The 18,644-nt window shown below is 46.7% G+C and overlaps 2 protein-coding genes and 1 non-coding gene across 5 annotated transcripts in view; 1 reads left to right on the forward strand and 2 right to left on the reverse strand.

Annotated features, from left to right (window-relative positions):
- Window positions 1–343: 343 nt before the first annotated feature.
- Window positions 344–2,039, reverse strand: LOC115332492. Its single transcript, XR_006078374.1, has 3 exons — window positions 1,898–2,039; window positions 1,226–1,784; window positions 344–760 (listed from the first exon to the last, which is right to left on the reverse strand). It is a non-coding gene; the product is annotated as an uncharacterized LOC115332492 (transcript).
- Window positions 2,040–2,736: 697 nt separating this feature from the next.
- LOC121837972 lies at window positions 2,737–3,887 on the reverse strand. Its single transcript, XM_042293915.1, has one exon. The coding sequence runs from the start codon at window positions 3,729–3,731 to the stop codon at window positions 2,757–2,759; it is 975 nt and encodes a 324-aa protein (XP_042149849.1). The 5' UTR covers window positions 3,732–3,887; the 3' UTR covers window positions 2,737–2,756.
- A 299-nt stretch (window positions 3,888–4,186) lies between these two features.
- Window positions 4,187–18,644, forward strand: part of LOC115332493 (mitochondrial translation release factor in rescue) — a 31,939-nt gene continuing 17,481 nt past the window's right edge. Inside the window, exons 1-2 of one of the 3 annotated variants that reach the window (XM_040502898.2) lie at window positions 4,187–4,384; window positions 4,468–4,644. In XM_040502898.2, the coding sequence (XP_040358832.1) occupies window positions 4,474–4,644 (171 nt within the window). In that variant the 5' untranslated portion in view covers window positions 4,187–4,384; window positions 4,468–4,473. Of the gene's footprint in view, window positions 4,385–4,467; window positions 4,645–12,964; window positions 13,216–18,644 lie in introns of those variants that run through there. The other 2 variants (XM_040502899.2, XM_042293818.1) reach the window with 2 other exon arrangements.

Consider the following 18,644-nt stretch of genomic DNA (forward strand, 5'->3'; position numbering starts at 1 on the left):
TTATAGGAGTGAAAAAGGATGGAACGTGAAGTTTCAGATTCTACAAAATAATCCTTTGAAGGGTTACATAAAGCACATAAATTAAACACTGCACTCACCACAAGAAACCACAACCACATTGTTTACAAAATTTCAGCATTAAAAGTTCAAAAGGTTTCACCTTTGATGGTTCCGACATGTCAAAATTATTTTATCCCAGAAAATATAGTTTAGTAAAAGAAACAAAACTTTCTCACGCCATCCATCAGCAGTTCTGCAGGAGATGATATTTTTGTGTTTATTTAATACGTCCTAAAAGAATGAAATTTTCAGGTATTGTATTCTGCCCCCCCCCCCCCCCCCCCCCATCTCCCCCTTTTTCTGTGAAGGCACAAAATACACTTCGCCTTCTTTCTGGCAGTTGCAACCTTCACCGACACGCTGAGCTTTCGTGATGTGTCTTAGGCAGAAAAGTGAAGGTGCAAAATCACAAAATACAGAAAAAGATAAGCAGTGAACACCCTTGTGGTTGTCACACCCCACCTCACGATCACACATTCCTCTAGTGCGTCAAGCAGGTTCCACATCATGTCACCGCAAAGGTCTTCAGCTTTCAGTGTGGAAGCAATCTTTCCCTCAACATTTTTGAGCATGAGAAACATTCTGCATGAAGGGCGTTTTAGGCTTCCCTCTTCAACTCCTTCAACTCCCTCTCGAGCAAGAGATAAGCTTCCGAGTACCAATTCCACACTGCATGAACATCTCTCACGCAGGGCTCACACTTTTTTATTTTATTTATTTATCAATACTGCAATCCCCTAGCAGGGATTTTAGCAGGGTGGGTTTACAATGTGAAAGTACAGATACATAGCTGGCACAAAAGGACAAAAATGTAACATAAAGAAATTAAAAAAAAAAACAGAGACAAAACAATATTAACAAAGGTGGGAGGCAAATAATGTCAATGATGGCTGCAAAACTACATCATTAGTAAGGTTATTCCAATCGATTATTGTTTTTGGAAAAAAAGAATATTTGAAGCAATTATTGCGTGCGCGGAAAGGAGTTATAGTTAAGTCATGCCTCTGTCTGGTCGCATATCCAGAAGAAAAGGAAACTAGTTGAGATATATCAATTTTATAATGACCTATAACTTTAATTAATTGAAACAAGAGCTTGAGACGAGAATGACGATTTCTTTGTGTTAATGGTGCTAGGTTGGCCCTTGCTAAAAGCTCGGTTACACATGTCCAAAGCTGTTGTGTTTACCAACCGAGCACACCAGATAGCCACACATGCAGTATATAACACAGGCTTGCGCCAATGTGTCCATGTAAGCATGATAATGTATCTGGTCAGGTTTTTCATCTGCAGAACTACAAGTCTGAGCAAGTTTACTTTGGAGGCAAGCTTCAAGTTTATCGTGCCCCAATTCAATTTTCATTTTCTTTTTTGCGATTATTGTCTGTTCTACGGAGGCAAGAACAGCCATTGTTCCCCCATCAGGTTCCCAGGAGGCAATAGATGTGTGAGAAGCTCACAACAGTTGGGTGATCTTCATCACCTCCGAAAGTCCTGACCACTCTAAAGAAGCGCCAAAAAAAAAGAAGCAAAACAAAACAAGTTATTCCTGTCTTCAAAACCAAACGAAACATAGCAGAAGGCTGGAAACTGACGTTCATCTTTCGTAAGTTGTCGAGGCTGACATGTTCCCGAGTAAGTTCCGGCACTACTTGATTTGGCTCGTTGGCACCAGCCTTGCAGACAGTCGAGTACTGGTTGAAGTTTATCTTGTGCTGCCAGATCTGGAAAGTTTTGAAATATAATGCATAAAAATTAACTTGCTGAATCAAAAGGAAGTCAAAGAACTAACGAGCCATTGCAGGAGAAATGCAGAGTTAACCTCCATTCAACTTACCATGCTGTACTTGTGCTGCAAGAGACGATTTCACACGCGTTTGATGATGCTGAGGACGTCACACAAGAAGTATGGACTCGGGTGCTCCATCTTGTGGTTGGGGTCTTCTAGTTTTCCCGAGATTTCAAAACATGACCAGATTGACTTTTTGGTTATAGCACCAACACTTATCACTGCTACTACTATGACATTATATATTTTTAGTTTCATAATCACCTGCAGTACAAGCCTTGCAAGGATTGCACCAGGTGCTGGATTGTTTGTGGCAAGACTGGCTATGGGCCGTACCCGGCAATGACAAAGAGGGACAAACATTACTACCAAGGCATGATCAGCAGCAGTGCCAGAACAAACTTGGTCACCATAATCCACAAGGCCGTAAAGCCTATAGGTGCCTCGATTAAAAGCGACAGCCTTCTGCACCTTCACTCCATCCGGGATCAATGTGCTAGAGCACTGGTGCCCCGTCTTATTGGCCAGGGAAGTTTCAACATTAGCTAAGGCCACCTTTAAAGCCAAATTGTCAAGGAACCCCCTTGATCATCTGCTTTAGCCTCAAAGTAGTCAGGAGGGAGAGTAGGTTCATTGTAGACATTAGACTACAAGCCTTTGGACTAGAAATCCTCAGGAGAAGACACATCATAAGCCACTCAGTTGCATACCGTCTCCCTAGTGCGGATTTTTCCGAGACAGCCTCGAGTGCTGTGCAAAAAGCAAGTTGTTGTGAACATGGCAACACAGAAGTAGCAGCTTCAATATTCTCATCTGGCACTGCAGAAAACTGACGCTACGGGTTTCCACCTCTCTTTGTGCCTTTTCACGGAAAGTTTTCACGGATGACCTTTCTCCGCAGTAATTTTCACAAGCAAACGAGGCTTCCGTTGGGAGGTTGTCTGTTTTGAAGAGTGTCTTTTTTTTCTCTTTCGCGGAACACCTTTCGTGTGAGCACGCAACCTCGACAGGTAGTCTGTTCTGAAAGCACCATGCATGTCTTTCTGCGCCACATGTCACCATTCCCGACGGCTGTTGTTAAGGATGTGACAGTTTGAAATAGTTCCAGGGGGCATCCAGCGCACACTTTGAGGGAATCAATATAGCCCAAGAAAACTCTCAATTCTTCGAGGGTTGATATGCATGGCCGAGTCGTACTTGGACTCCTATAGCTTGCCTCTGGCACCAACTTTCCTCCTACGCTAACAACTAGAGGGAGATCCTTTCTGAACGTGACAGCCCTCGTCACAGAAACTACACCTTGCTTCTCCACAAGCTTGTAGAAAATCACGTGATCCTCGGGTGTCCTTTGAAGTGACCATCCTTCGACAGGCGACCGTGATCCTGAAATTCCGGAACAGATGTCGGAAACGTTGGTGCACTTGTCTGTTGGGTTGCTGTCATCGTCGTCAGCTTCGGGTTCATCTGTAATTGTCACATCAGAGCTGGCTCCAGCCTGAGTAACGCTTCGATCGGCGAAGGCCTTCCGTTTGCTGCTCTTCGCGGTTGGTTTCGAGGGATGCGCGGGGGCATTCGGAAACAGACATGGCACAGCATCTTTTTTCAATGTCCATTGGCCCCTGTCTATAAGAATCGTCTGCCCATTGATGATGTGCGAGTAATGACGATTAATGTCGTCGGGCTGAAAATGCAAGTCGCATAGGTAGTGTTTTGATGTGAGCGTGAACTTTTTCCCAGGGATCGCATTCTGCCATACTTTCAGGAGTGCAGCATCCTTCGGAGCGGTAAACAAGTGGCGCTTCTCGTCACTTTTCAATAAGGCCCTTTTCGATGGCTGTTTGACGTAACTGCTGCGACAGCCGGGAGCACAGCAGATCCGCATGCTTGGTTATTGATTGGAGAACGGTTTAAAACCTCAAATATCAGAAAAAAAAGAAAAAAAAAAGAAAAAACACATGAACTGAGCGAAAACACGCGGAACAACGATCACAAGTTCACAACGAGAGATCAGAACACCGGAACTGCCGGAACACCGACACCTGCTACTTCCCCCAATTTTATCTGAAAATTTCCCAGATTTTGAGGAGAAAATGTTCACACAATATTTGTAAGCGCGAAACTGCAAAATATTATTAGGAAAGGTCTGGAAAAGTGCTATATTGTACAAAATGAATTTATTTAAAACAAAATATATATAAAAAAACGCAAAATAGTTTTAGGCTACGTGGCGCAGGCTACCGCCCTTATTCATTTCTCCATGCCGAAACCGCGTGCAGAGCTCTATTGGCTCTATGGTGCACAGCGTGCAGAGCAGATGGTGCAGAGAACTGTGGTGCAGAGCACAGGCAGCACAGGCGGCACGGGGCAGTGCAGCCGAGACGAAGGAGGCCGAGACCAACGTTTCAGCTTACAACTACTACAGTACTTCTATCCTACCTAGTTGTTTTCAATCTACAAAGCAGTTGCATAGTTTCACTTTGCTTTAGACGCACACACACGTGATTCCAGCAGCTGAGAGATGACTTTGAAACACGCGTGCGTAGCTCCTGCGACGGCACTCATCCAATGGCTCATCCCGTGGTTCTGCGGCCAGCTCACTGCTTGTTTATATCTGCCAGGTAACGATGCCTGCGGACCTGAGCAAGGCAGCCGTTCTAAACCTGTACCGGAGCCTGGTGCGCTACGCCCGGGACCTGGAGCTGTCGGATAAACCGTACTACCTGAGGAGGCTGAGGACCGAGTTCGAGAAGCACCGGGATCTCGCGGACGACAAGGAGCGCCAGTTTTATTTCCAGGTGAGTGCCTCTTGCCAACTTCATTATTTCGGACGTTGGCGAGGTAGTGAGGCGTTCGTGCTCGACCGAACAACGTTTCCACAAATTAACCACTTTGCTGCAAAACCAAAGGGGTTAACAAGACCAAATAAGCTGAAACAAATGAGGAACTTCGCCATTGTTGTTTATTCTATTTAGTAAAGAATGGCTCATATATAGCCCCATCTGCCTGTCTAGTCATCATCCTGTTTGCGCAAAGCTTGTTTGACATAGTCACTCTTTTTATGATGGGGCGATAGATACTTCACTTTTGCAGGGAGGGAGGGAGGGAGGAGGAGGAGGAGGAGGAGGAGGAGGAGGAGGAGGAGGAGGAGGAGGAGGAGGGAGTGAGGGGGAGGGGGGGGGAGCAGGGCAGGCTGAGTTCTCCAGAAAGGGGCGGGTGCAACACGTTAACCTTTTCGCCAAAACTGGAGATTGAAGCTACCGAAAGCACGCTGGGATTGCATTTCGCATCTATTTTGTCAATAGGGAGTTTTAGAATAACGTACGCAATTTTAGCGCACGCTAGCGCTAAATTTAGCGCTTGCGTTAGTGCACGCGACGCAAGAGAGTTTTAGACTAGCGTTTATCCGCTGCGACGGAAAAGCCCAAGCATCTCACACTTGCAACGCCACCAAGATACAGTCACGATTTTTATTTCACACACAAAACGCTGTAACTTGAGAAAAAACAAGATTTTTGGTCCGGAGTAACAATTTTACATTTGTTTAAACATGAGAATGCGACGCGAGCAGTCGACCAGTCGTGTTCGCATGCGTCGCCTTGGCAAGACTGACCTTTGCCGATAAATGTTCGCTCGTCGCAAGCATCAAGTTGCCGGTGATCGTTGCCCACCTTACTGGGTTTTCCAAACCGAGTGCAATCTCGTCCAGTCTTGAAAACCACAGTCCCGAGGATGCCGCCGACGTCGCGCTCACGACGACACCGAAACGGCCGCAGCCATGGTCCTGGGGGCCGCCATTTTTTTAACTGTGCTCGTCTTGGCTTTGGCCAACTTCTCATTACGAATTTTCCTTGGAGGAGCGCAAAGACCCTTTGCATACGCACGCAATTTCTGAGAAATAGCACACGCAAAGCGCAAAACGTGGTTTGCGTTCGGCGTGCCATTAGCCGCATATCGAGGAGCCATCTTGCGTCGCTTCTTGGAACCGAGGTGGGGAGAGGGCTTCATCTGGCATCAGCAACGTGCGCGCTGTCCACACCTATATTCGCAACTCCAGCCCGCTGCTTGCCTTCTCGCGGGCGAAACAGTATAACCGGAAGTGCGGGGACGGCGGTGGAGACAGTGGCAAGGAGTGTCATCCTTTGGGGCTGCTGTTAGCGCATGGTTTTGATCGGTGTCTTCGTACATCATGTAATTGCAACGGAAAAGCTGAGTGTGTTACAATAGGAATTATGTTCCGCTTCGTAACTGCGTTGTGCAAAGGTACCGGGATGCCTCACTTAATTGGAGACTTTTCATAGATTGCACATGCTGCGGATCTTGGCTCCTGCAGTTGCCAGCTCAAGCTGTGCTCAGCGCGACGGCAAAAAGCTCTCGTTAGATGTGCAGAGCTCTTGCATATTTCCCAAAAATCTATTATTTTTCGAAAGTAGAAGAGAGCTGCTTGCTCAACGGTGTGTCGAGCGAATGACACTGGGAATGTGTTCGGATTTTTCGTGCTGAATGGCCGTGACCAGTACTTAGAACGGGCAGTTTTGGCGACTAAAACCGCGACGGTGTGCAGTGAGTTGTAAGCCTCTGACATAGAGGCATCAATATGAACGCCAGTCTTCCGGAGCTTGACGGTCACCCTGCGCAGCTCGCATTTTGGACCATTGGTCACCAGGTAGAGTGCAAACACCACACCAACACCAATATCTTCATCACCCCCTAGAATCTTTTGCCACACACGTGGCCAGTGCCCAAAACATGCTCGGCAACTTTTAGAAATGAACATGAAACCAATGTTGTCGTGTGCCTTTTAAAAATGGACATGCTCATTTTCCTGATGCACATCAACATCTCCGCCACCTGTGATGTGTCTCTTCCACCATCTTGTAACAACCGCCCTGTAATCTATAATGCATTGAAGTTGTGTGTGAATATATGTATATATCTTACACCATGGTCCTGACACTGCCTTGAGCCAACTGCTCCTTCTGTGTCGCTGGCACTCAAAATAACTTTTGAGGCTCCAGCATTATTCCAAACAAAAGAGCAACAGTTCTGACGTGACCACTGCGCTCACACAGGACACACGTCCCAACGCCGGTTCTAAATTTCATTTGTACGGTGCTTTTTTTCAACGTGCAGTGGTTTCGCGAAACCGAGATTTTGCTTGATTGGCTTATTGCCATGTCGAGTTTGATGCACGAGAATTGTGACGTGTTGACTCACTAGAATTTCGCAAACTTTGTCACCTGCACCGGGAATGTCAAGCGTTTTGCAGCAAATGATATCAAGTATGCAGAGTGTGAAGAGACAGTTTGCCTTATTAATATAACTCGATAAACTTTGTCGGATTTTGCTCACTTGGTTTGCTACGCCTGCCAAACCGAGGAAGGACTGCAGACAGACTTTAAAAAAGAACTGGCAGATTATCTCGACGTATTTCAGAAACTTTTTGCACCACTAAATGTTCAGATATACCCAGTCATCATATATATACCTTGCAGTGATTGCACTCGTCACGATTGTTGAAGAATATACACCGTACCGCCAGCCTGTACTGCCCGTAAGCACCGGTTCTCTGCTCGTTGCTTACCAGCACCACCTTGTACAGCGAAGCTGTTTATGGCTATAGTCCGTTGCAACTCAAGAAGGTATGGCGAGGGTAAGACGGGTCGAGGAGGAGGAAGCAGACTGAACGTTAAAGAGAAAAGTAGGTTTCCCTCTCTCTTCTTCAGCATTTTGTCTGCTTCCTCCTCCCAGGCCCGTCTTACCCTCACCCTACTTCTTTGAGTTGTAACGGACTATTATAGAGTTCCGTGGATTTTTCATGTGCGTAACCAAAAAACTACACTCGCACCGTGCCCACGCTCCGCACGTGCCAGCATCTGCAGCAGTAATTGCTCTAAAGCAAAAGCCTGAAACAAATGGCATCTTGCATGCGCGTTCGTCAATGCTTTATTTTGGTTATTTACTTAAAATCTTTTATATGGGGAAGGCATGCACATGCAGCACGTGGAACACCATTCCCTGCATTCTCCTTGAAACTTGGGTTACCGTTCTCCATTTTCAATTTCACTTCTCTCGTCGTAATGGGGAGGCCGCGTATAGTCCAGACTCCTGAAGAACAACAGCGGGAATGGCAACGAGAATGTCAGCGCGGCAGCAGGCGGCACATGTGTGAGCGTACTTTTCGTCACAATGACCGCCGATCAAGACAGTAAATGTGCTTTTACCTTTGTTCAAAATTCTCTGTCATGTCTGTGTCGTCTGCTAAACTGCTTCGCTGGTCATCCCCCTTCACCGAGTAGAATGGCTCCAATTTTTATTTGCGCGCTGCCATGTTTCTTTTTTTTTTTTTCAGCTTTGGCTCGGAAAGGGGGGACCAAAAATCGGGCTCCTCCAAAAGCTTGCTCTGCCTCGAAGTTTAGACGTCATGGAGATGTCGAGCGGCCATTGTAGCATCCTTGTTTCCCTTTTGGGTGACTGACAGGCTTCAGCGAAGTTTCGGCACAATCTTCTTCCAAGAGCGAGGAGTGTGCACGTCCTTTCTTGGATGTGCGCGTCTTTTCCACTTGTGTTCATTCGGCGCATCTGTTTCCCGAAACCTAGTTTCACGACACTAGACTTGGAAAAAGGATGCACCATTTAAATAGACCTTTACAGCCATTGCAGCAGCCATACATACTATAATCGGCAGTTTGGTTTTTTAGCAGCTTGTTCCAGGAAAGAAAAACTGCCCACCGGATAGCCCCCCCCCCCCCCCCCAAAAAGAAGCTTTTCGTGCAAGACTTGTTAATATATTAGGCTTTGGAGAAAGTCAGTCGTCTGGATTTTGCAAGGAGCGAAAGTATGAAGGCGAGCTGGTTAGGAAATATTCTAATTGTTTCCTAGCCGTCTGAGATTTTGTGTCGTCTAGTCGGTTATTTTATTTCCCCATGGCTTTAGATTATGACATCTGCATTTTGCCCAAATTCTGCCTATTAAAAGGCATAACAAGAGAACCGAAACATGCACTTGATCTCGCTACACGACTGTCTCCTTCCGTCATAGAGTTGACATAATAATCTAGAGGGAAACGTCCCATGCATTGGGGCTGCTTGTGAATGGCGTGGCATGGGCGCGGACATCGGTGTCCCCAGTAGGCAGTCTTGATGGGCGGATACCACTGGTGACGCCTTTATATGCACAAAGAAGCAACAAAACATGACTGTACCTTGTTCCTTTCTAGCTTACTTTGCAGGAAAATACTGGAATTGCACATTCTGTAAAACAAAGTAAAGTTGACAAGCGCTCGAGCAACTTCAGCTTATCATGGCAAAGCAAACACGCCTAACCTTTCGTCTGCTCTCTTTTTCACTCTTCTGTAGCTCTCTTCCTTGTTGTTTATCCCTGGACCGTGGATGTTCACTCCCAGGATTTGCTGCATTCTGCTCCTGTCTTTACACCCTGCTTCCATTAGATAAAGTCAATCTGCTGATGTCACCGTCACCATGGCCCATGCGAGCGCATGTTCTAAAGTCAACAACAGCCGATGCCATTTTCCGAATGCCGTCTTGTTGTGTGAATGCGGCTAGGCTAGCTTGGAGCTTCAAGCTATTTTTCAAACATATCATACTACAGGCGGTCACCCCTCCCTTCACTCCACTCCGTTTGGGAAAAATAGATTATAATCTGAGGCCCCAGCATACACCAAGCCTTGTTGGAAGTGCCACGGGTTCACCAGGCAACACCTTCCTGATTTTGGCACCAATTGCTGCTTCGTGTCATGTTTATTGTGCTTAAAAGCTGCCGTGTCATGTTTATTGTGCTTAAAGGTCGACAAGTTAATGTACTGTCTTTAAAGAAACTTCAAGAGTCGCCAACTTTGCTATTACAAATTTTCTTCTGCCATGGAAGATGGCAAACATACCAGACACATAGATACATATAGAGAGCCTGGTATTCGAATTCAAAGATATGTTTTCCAGGTAAACTGCAGGGATTCCCAGACGAAAGGCTGCTAAAGAGCAACTGGGACCCATTTTCAGAGGCAGCAGCTTTTGTAGAAGGACCCTAGACGCCTTATAATAAGGAAATGAGCGTTTTAATGTTCACTCGACAGCATAAAAACTAAACAAAAACCGACATGACGGCTCATAATTGTGGTTTTCTGATGTCCAGGCCTTTTATTGTACGGTATTTGTTCTCGAGTGTGTTTTGCAACATTCTCGAGACTCCGAAATACTCAGAAATAATATTTAAAGTTACCATACTGTGATATCTCGCTAATATGGACACCTTTGTTCCCCCCAAAGAGCCTTCTGTAATGTTAGGTGTCCATAATGACGCTAAAATGTATGTAATTACCATTTTATCCCCGAAAATATTGTTTATATAGGGGGTATTCATATTAATGGCTTTCATATTACTGAGACATGACCGCGTATAGACCAACACGCGGCCTTAACATCACGCAGCTGCGGTGGCGCTGTCGACGGCACGGCGCGTGCACACACGCTTCACTCCTTCCGAATTGGGTTTCTGCGCATGTGCAGTGCCCGCACCAGGTGTGGGCAAACGCGAGCTTGTCTGTAAACAGCGAGTCTGTCTATAGCCTTCGATTCGATTTTGAATGTGACCCATTCTACGCGTCGACAGTAGAACATTTTAAGATACTCTGATACATACCCTATATTACAAAATTTGTTTGAGACAAATGAAGCACAATTATTCTGATAGTACAGCTCATCTGTCGCAGGTATGATTTGTAAATTAATCTTCTAATATTACAGTCAAAAGAGTCGGCTGTTTCGCAATATTTTCAAAACATGTTTCATATTATTCTCAAAACTTTGAAATATTCAAATATAATATTTTAAGTTGCCACATACTGTAGAATACCATGCATCTGCCCATTCTGCACTAATTGCCCACTCCCAAAATTTGAAACATTGAAAAAATATGCACGGTACATATAGACCGATACGCTGTTTACAAACAAGCCCGCGTTTGCCCACACCAGGTGTGGGCACGTGCGCAGAAACTGAATTCGCGTGAGGTGAAGCATCAGCGCATGCACAGTGCCGGCGACAGCGCCTCTGCAGCTGCGTGACGTCAGAACCGCGTGTTGGTCTATATATCAGGGTTCGTACATCTTGCAATTCTTGAATACCCTGGATTTCATTAGAAGCCTTTCAAGGGACCTTAAATATTCTTGAAAGTTGAAACGATCCTTGTATTCCTTGAAAATCCTCCAACAAATGCGTAAATGGGGCCGCGTCGTCTGGCAACACGGCATGTCGTTTGTTCTAAAGGATAAAGCCAATCCAATCCAAGGCGTCCCGTGTCATCGCCATTTTTGCTTTTTGTTGAGTGTGTTGAGGATCGTGTTGGTGTGCGTGAGACACTTTCACTCAAGATTGAAAGCCAAAATGCCGGGTCGAAAGTGTAAGTTCTAGCGTTCTTGACTGGAACACAAAGACTATCGCCAGTGGGTGAGCCCTGATATGAACGACTTCTTCTGAGCGAAGTTTGCGATTTGTCGAGAGTCAATTGATGTCGCCATAATGGGTGAAAGCACTTTGAAAAGTCATTTAAAAAGCGCAAAGCATCAATCTGAAGCCGAGTCAGCTGCTTCCAGCTCGTCTATCACCTCTTATCTACTAGCATCGGACTTGGCGCCGGATATGCCCAGGCACCAACGTGCAGGTGCAAGTACCTCTTGGCCCTTGACACGGATTCTTGGAAGCACTAGATGGTTGCTGAAGCCGAGATTCTGTAGACAATGAAGGCTGTGTCGTCTCACTACTCCTAGAGCTCCTGTCGGGATGCGCAGCGGAGAAAATACTGAAAAACAGCAAGGCGAGCCCTAAATGTATTCTTGAGCTTGGATCTGAGTGTCGCAAGTTTCTAGTTAGTGACATTGAAGCTTCTTGGAAAAAGTCCTCTCAAGTACACAATTATCAGAGGGCTATCCTGCTTTGATCCCAGGGAAAGGTTGAAAACAGAAAATGCCTTGGAAAACTCAAAGTTCTTTTGAATTGCCTTATCGATGCAGAACTTCTTTCTGAGCGTAAGAGAGAGCAGGTTTGTGGGCAGTATGTTAATTTTTTGTCACGAGTTCCGATATGAACTGCAAGGCTACAAAAGAAGCCAAGAGCGTATTGATAAGTTCTTTAATTGTGCACCTGATGAAATACGACACTTCCTTTTCCACACTATGGGAAGCACTAAAGGTGCTCCTTCTGCTCAGTCATTGGCAAGCTTCCGTCGAAAGGGGCTTTAGAGGTAACAAGCAGATTGTTTTTGAAAACTTGGCAGAGATTTTATGTTTCTCAGCTGATCATCTTCGATGCCCTCAAAAACCACGGTGGCCTGCTCAATATTCCACTGTCGAAGGAGTTAAAGTCCTCTGTACGCCTATCAAGGCGGAAGTACGCTGCATACTTAGAAGAGCGCAAGAAAAAAGTAGCCTTTGAGCAGAAAATTTTGAAGAGAAAAGCAGTTGAAATGGAGCTGGAGAGAATGCATGAGAAGTTGAAACTCCAGAAAACTCTCAAGTGCCTGCTGGAGTCGGCAGATTGCTTCTCAGAAGATGCTGAGGCGAAGAATGACTTGACACTTTTGGCCAAGGCCAATAGTTTTCAGCAAACAGTAAAAGAAAAGAAAGCAGCTATAGCTGCTATGGAACGAGAAATTTTTGCCAAAAAGTAGCTTATTTCCTAACTCCTGTCTATGAATAAATTTCTTTGAACCTTCCTTGAATTTTGTATTCTGATGCCCTTGAAATCCTTGAAAAGTCCTTGAATTTTGCATCAGACATTCTGTATGAACCCTGATATATGTAAGATTGATGACCTCACATGCGCCCATCCCTTATTTTTTTTGCGATTATCTTCAAATATTGAGTGGGCGCTTGCTCGGTGTTTTACAGTAGTCTCCTATTCGTTTCAAAGTCCAAGCCATTCTATACGTCGACATTAGAAGCTTATGGTATTAGTGCTACCTATCTTCACATTTCACAATTTGTTTAAACCAATTGAAGCGCTGATCTTGCGGCTTGTCTGAAGCGGGATTGATTTGTACATTCAAAATCTAATGCTACGGTTACGAATGTCTGTTGACCGTTGTTCCGCATGACCTTTGCAGAAGGGCAAGGCCTTCCTTGAAAAGAGGCGGCTCGTATGACATGCTTACCGGAGTGCTGCGAGCGGCCGGGACCTCGGCAGCACGGCTCCTGCTCCGTGGCTCGATGCGGAGCAAGCACTCCGTCGACCGATCCAGAGTCCCAGTCCTGAAAGACGAAGACATCGTCGAACAGTTTGTCCACGGGAGTGGTCCGGGAGGCCAGGCTGTCAACAAGCTGGCCAACTGCGTCGTGCTCTGTCACACCCCGACAGGTGAGAGGCAGCACCTTGAACTTCTCCAAATTGCACTGCAACAAACCCTGCCCTGTGTGAATACAGGTGTCTAGAGCGTGTCTCTGACCGGTCTGTGTACCGCGTTCTAGAAAGTGGTCCCTTGATTTCCGCCCGGTGACGCCACAGAAGCATCGTGCTGTCGCTGCCTGCAATCCTGGCGGTGGCACAGCAATGGTGGTGGTGGAGGTGGCAGGCACCTGTTTTGTTGCTGGTCGCTCTGCAGCTTCGGCAGCCAGGAGTTGGGATGCTGTGGCAACAGCGGCACTCGCATTTTCTCTTACTTTTGTGGCAATAGCATTCTTTAGCTAACCCTCCCCCCCCCCTCCCGGATTCCTTGGACTTTCTGGCCTCCTTACTGGCCATTCTCACACTTCTTCACGTTCGCACCCTCTTTGAGGGTGCGAATGCACCGTGACCGGCAAAGAGCCGCATGCGGCTCGCGAGCCGTGGTTTGGCCACCCCTGATTTAGAGAGTATTCCCAGAAAGTTTCATTAGTTTACACTGCTTAGTTATTTTTTTTTATAAATTATTTATGCACAATGGAAGATTTCGGGGTGGGCGTGGGCCCCATGGGCCCCCCCTCTGGATACGTGCCTGCATTGTGCTACCACTCTATCTGCTTGTGCGGCTACTGTGTCCTCAATTCATTATGATATTTCCTTCAGCTGTGTGTCACTAAAATCTATATTGTCTCCTTATTTCTTAATTTTTGGTTCTGGTTGTGTCCTACCAAAATTAACCTTAATTTATTTGTGGTCACTCCCTAAGCCTTACAATTTGTGGGACGTTATACAGCAGTCTGTTGTCGACTGAGAGTTGTTCCGCTCCCATATTACTTTTTCCTCACATTTGATTTGTGCATTTACCAGCAGCAGATCTAAGGTCCCGCATAACTCCTGTAGCATTCTTCCTGTCACATCCATGAAACCATCGAATATGTCCAAGTGATCAGTTGTGTCTCCCATGATTAGTATTTCACGGTCTTTTCCGATTTCCTTGATGTCTCTCATGCATGTTATGGGCTCTGTGTTCTCCTCTCTAGAATTAATTCCTGTCCACAAATATACAAATCCCCAGGGTGTTGGCATCCCCCGATACTAGTTTTCATCCACGAATGTTCCCTACACTCTTCCTTCACTCTCCCCCAATCTTGTCCTTTCACCAATGCCTCTAGACATTCACCTTTTCGTGCCTTTCTTTTCCTATTGCATCCTACCCACAGTACCATATTTACATGATTGTGAGTCGACTCGACTGTAAGTCAACCCCCCCACATTGCGCATCAGCACAAAAAAAAAAAATCTTCAGAGGCGCATTTTATGGCGAATGTGTGAGAACCACAGGGTATCTCCAGCATGCGCTCGGTGCCTTCTGGTGTGCTTTGGCTGTGCATGCACGTGCGAGGCGCTTGAGATGCCCAAGGGTGATTGAAACTAGCAAGGTCGCGCTGGAGGCGGGACAACTGAAGCTGCTCTATGTCTTTCTCGCTCTGTCCGCGACATCACTGCTACGTTCTCAAAGCACGTCGTCTGCGTCGTCCAACGAAGTCTCGCACTTTGCAAGTGACCGCATCAACCACATCTTGTAACAGCTCCGGGGTTGTCCTTGTTGTCGGGCTCCGCTGGAGCCAGGCGCCGACCAGGACATCAGGCAGAAGGAGCTCGGAAGCAGGGCCGCTTTTGACAACGGGTTTACTTTACATTTGTACAGGGTCGAAAAACAGCATCAGAAGACAGGAGTCCCGAAGAAGTCTGCTTCTTTTAACTGGGATTCTGTTCCCTACATTTCCCACGTAGGGATTTCGGCGAGCTATGTCAGCTCCTCCCCCCCACACAGCGACACGCTCCTGTCTCTCCCCCCACACGCTACCAACACCATGCAGACCAGCTGTCCCAAAGACGTCTCCGCTTGTCCCCCAAAGGGGTCGGCGCGGCGTGCATCCATGATTGCCGCGGCTTCCTCTTCCAAAGGGAAGGTAATTGGGTGCGGGGCTCCCGACAGGAGGGGTCCGCCTGGGAAGTGCGGGAGAGGATGCATTGACCTTGTGGGCCACTGTAAGATCCTTGGAAGGCCGAGTTGCTAGTCTTCTTCCCACGTCGGCGGGCCTCTTGGAAGGTCGCTGACCAGCACTTTCTTTTCGCCATTGACGCTTGTCCTTGGGCTTCCTGGAGCCCAATAGGCTCTTGGAACGTAGAAATGCCTGGTCGTTTACCCACGTCTGCTGGCTTCTTGGAAGGTCACTGGGACGCCCGTGTGTCTCCAGGAAGGCGTTCATTACAATCTTCAGCACTTGCTCGGTGATCGCATTGCACGTCACCGGTAGGCACCGATTGCACACTTGTGCGGCGTACGTTGCTAGCCTGACCTCCAACCCTGGAAGGCATCCCAACCTCTGCAGACTTTGGCCTGCGGAAGCCTCTTTGCTTGCCATCGCAGTTAAGATCCTGCGCTGTTGCAGACACCACTAGTGTCTGCAATGGCAGGTCGAACTTGCGTCCAGCAGCGCAGTTGTTGGTTGCTTCTGGATGAGGAATGGCCATAAACGAGCACCAAAAGCCTAAACTGCCTGAATCATGCACGTTAGTACAGAAAAACATAGTTGGTGCTCCAGCATAATCTTGACACTCAATCAAACAACTTGTGACTGTGAATCGTGTGAAAAACTGGGAAAAGAAGCAGCGGGAAGTGAGGCTGTTAGCGGCCATTCTGGAGTGGCTCCTTTATCAAGTGGGTGGCGGCACGAACGGTGCACCGTGCACCGTCACCATCATACATTTGGGCTAATTAGCGAATCACTATAAAAAACACTCGGTCCTACAAAGAAAAAAGAACTTGTAAAATGAGCGCACAAAATGGCGCAATGCTACAGGTAGTGCCGGCTGAAATCGTAACAAGTCGAGGTGTTCCTGATATTGCAATTGTTTCATTTTTGTCGGTGGTGGAATGTTTTTTTTTTCAATTATAGGTCGACCGCCCCGCTTCAGATTTTCAAAAACTGAAGAATGGGTCGACCTACATTCATGTAAATATGGTACCGTATTTGCACGAATATAACGCAACCACGAATTTAACGCGAGGGCAGGCTTTGATGCCCTCAAAAAGAAAAAAAAATATTATTACTATTTTAATGCAAACCGAGAGGCCGCGTCACTTTCTCGCTCTCGGGGGCATAGCAGATGTGAAGAGTCAATGGAAATAGAAGAAATATCAGTTTATGTTTTGACTGCGCTCATCCTCACTGCTCAGGTCCTTCCGTTAACAATCCACTTGGGGACTACGCAGATAAGCAGCAGCACGGCACCTGCTTGTCTGGTAGTTCGTTTTTCTTTCGTGCGAGCTCCTCGGCAGCCCAAAATCCAAACAAGGCACGAAGCAGAAGCACCAACACACAAACACCAGATCACTGTGGAGCAGAAACTGAACAATGCGTAGGCAGAAAAAAGACTGCTGAATCCGATACACAATCACACTTCTTGTTCTGGTCCCTCTGCATAAACAAATGCCTCGTGTTGCTTGCAGGGTTGCGAGGTAGTTTCTAGCTCAAACCGCCAAATGCCAGACGGTGTAGCCCAAAAGTAGCCAAACGCAAGATATTTATGCACCCCAAAAGTAGCCATATTCTGCAGAGCCCAAAATATTGTGCGCTGCTACGTCTGCACATCTGGGGTTTAGGAGCAGCTTGCAAGAGCTGACACGCGCGTTTTTAGTTACATAGTTATGAAGCACTCGCTCGTGCCCTGCTTACTGGCCTCATACATGATTTCAGTGTTAAAACGGGCAAAAACTTCTTCAGTAGGGTTGATGTGCTTACAGCACTCGTTCTTCCCAAGGAAAGCAAACTTTACATATAGGACGTCTTGAAGAGTTGGAAGGGACATCCTATTCCTTAGATGTGACCAGATGTGACTTTGTGAGGGACACATGACTGAATACAGACCGTGGCATTCGACGCTGCTCATGTCAAATGCCACGGCGGCACTCGACATGGGTAGTGTCTGGAGCGCGATGACAAGCTCGGATAGCAACGGAGAAAGGGCTGCTCCTGCGCATCAATCTTGGCCTTGTTCGGAATATTCATTGTCCCAAATCTGTTCTTTTTTGTTATGGCTCATTGTGCTTTAAGAAACTTTCACGTTTCGCAGAAAAGCCTCCTTTGTTATATCCGGTACAGCACGCGTTATCAGGCGACATCAAATTCTGCAGGAAGTTTTGAGTTGCCTTTTTTCCTCGGATGAGGTGCCTCCTCTAGGAGGTTGCTGGGAAACTCGATAAAATAAGAGACGCCAGTAGGAAGCAGAAAGAACTTGGGAGCATAAAATAAGCCACAATTAATACAAAAGCGATGTCGTGGGAGCTAAATCTAGGTCACGGTAGCTCACGCCCTCGAATCTTCACGCAGAGTGGACTGTCACTTTGTGTCCATGCTGAAGTGCCTTTTTGTACATCTACTCTAAACCAAGCAAAAACAAAAAAAAAGTGCCGCATTAGGATTTGAAGTAGCCCAAAAATAGCCACATAGCCAACCGCCAAATTTCGACGCCAAATGCATGACAAAGTAGCCCAATTTGGCTATTAATAGCCCAACCTGGCAACCCTGGTTGCTTGCACGATTGTGTAAATGCGGTTGGTGGTCTTGGCTGGTCTTGGCCAGTCTTAGCTTGGCTTGTGTTGACTTGGTCCGGCTAGGCTTGGCTCGAATTGGCCAGTGCCCGCATGGCGCGCGCGCGTGCTGAGTTTCTGCGGCGTGCGCGCGTTGTACAAACACAAAAGCGATAAAAAATGTTTTTTTTTAATGTTTTCTATTTGCCCCTTCACGTGGCCCAATAGCTAATAAATTCCCTTCCGCACCCCCTCTTCTTTTCCCACCGGATCTCCTGCATTGAGCAGGAGGGATGGCTTTCTCCTCTGGCTTTCTCCCAAGGAGGATAGAAGGGTAGGAGAGGGCATGACGTTGGCTGCGTACCCTCCACAAGCCATGCTCCCTTGACGCCTCGCCTTTTTCTCATTTTCCTCCTTACTCTCCTCACTTACCATGCCAACATGACCACATCACGTGACCGTAGCTAGCCTTCGTCTTGCTATGGGGTACTTGAATGCACCCCAGTCTAGCCATCGATCTGATAAAACCTATTGGACGGAGCGCGTGCAAGCCTGCAAGGAGTCCTTCTACAATCAACCATCTATCTCACACGTGACATGTCACACGCACCAATCACCAGAGAGATCTGTGGTCACGCTAGGCACAAAATCGTTTAAAGGGGCCCACCAACAATTTTTTGACCGGTTTGAAGTTCGCGCTGAAACGGAGCTTCATGAAAGCAGGAACACCGAGGGAAAAAAATATTACACAAATTTGCAATATTTTGTGAGTTATTAGCAAATTAAATATTGCAGAAAACAACTTTAA

This window comes from Ixodes scapularis, unplaced genomic scaffold (genome assembly GCF_016920785.2).
Source record: "Ixodes scapularis isolate PalLabHiFi unplaced genomic scaffold, ASM1692078v2 PGA_scaffold5__190_contigs__length_132052651, whole genome shotgun sequence".
In the NCBI taxonomy this organism is placed as follows: domain Eukaryota; kingdom Metazoa; phylum Arthropoda; class Arachnida; order Ixodida; family Ixodidae; genus Ixodes; species Ixodes scapularis.

Coding starts and splice junctions, on each gene's coding strand:
- LOC121837972 (XM_042293915.1), bottom strand. CDS start 3,731: ATGCGGATCTGCTGTGCTCCCGGCTGTCGCAGCAGTTACGTCAAACAG.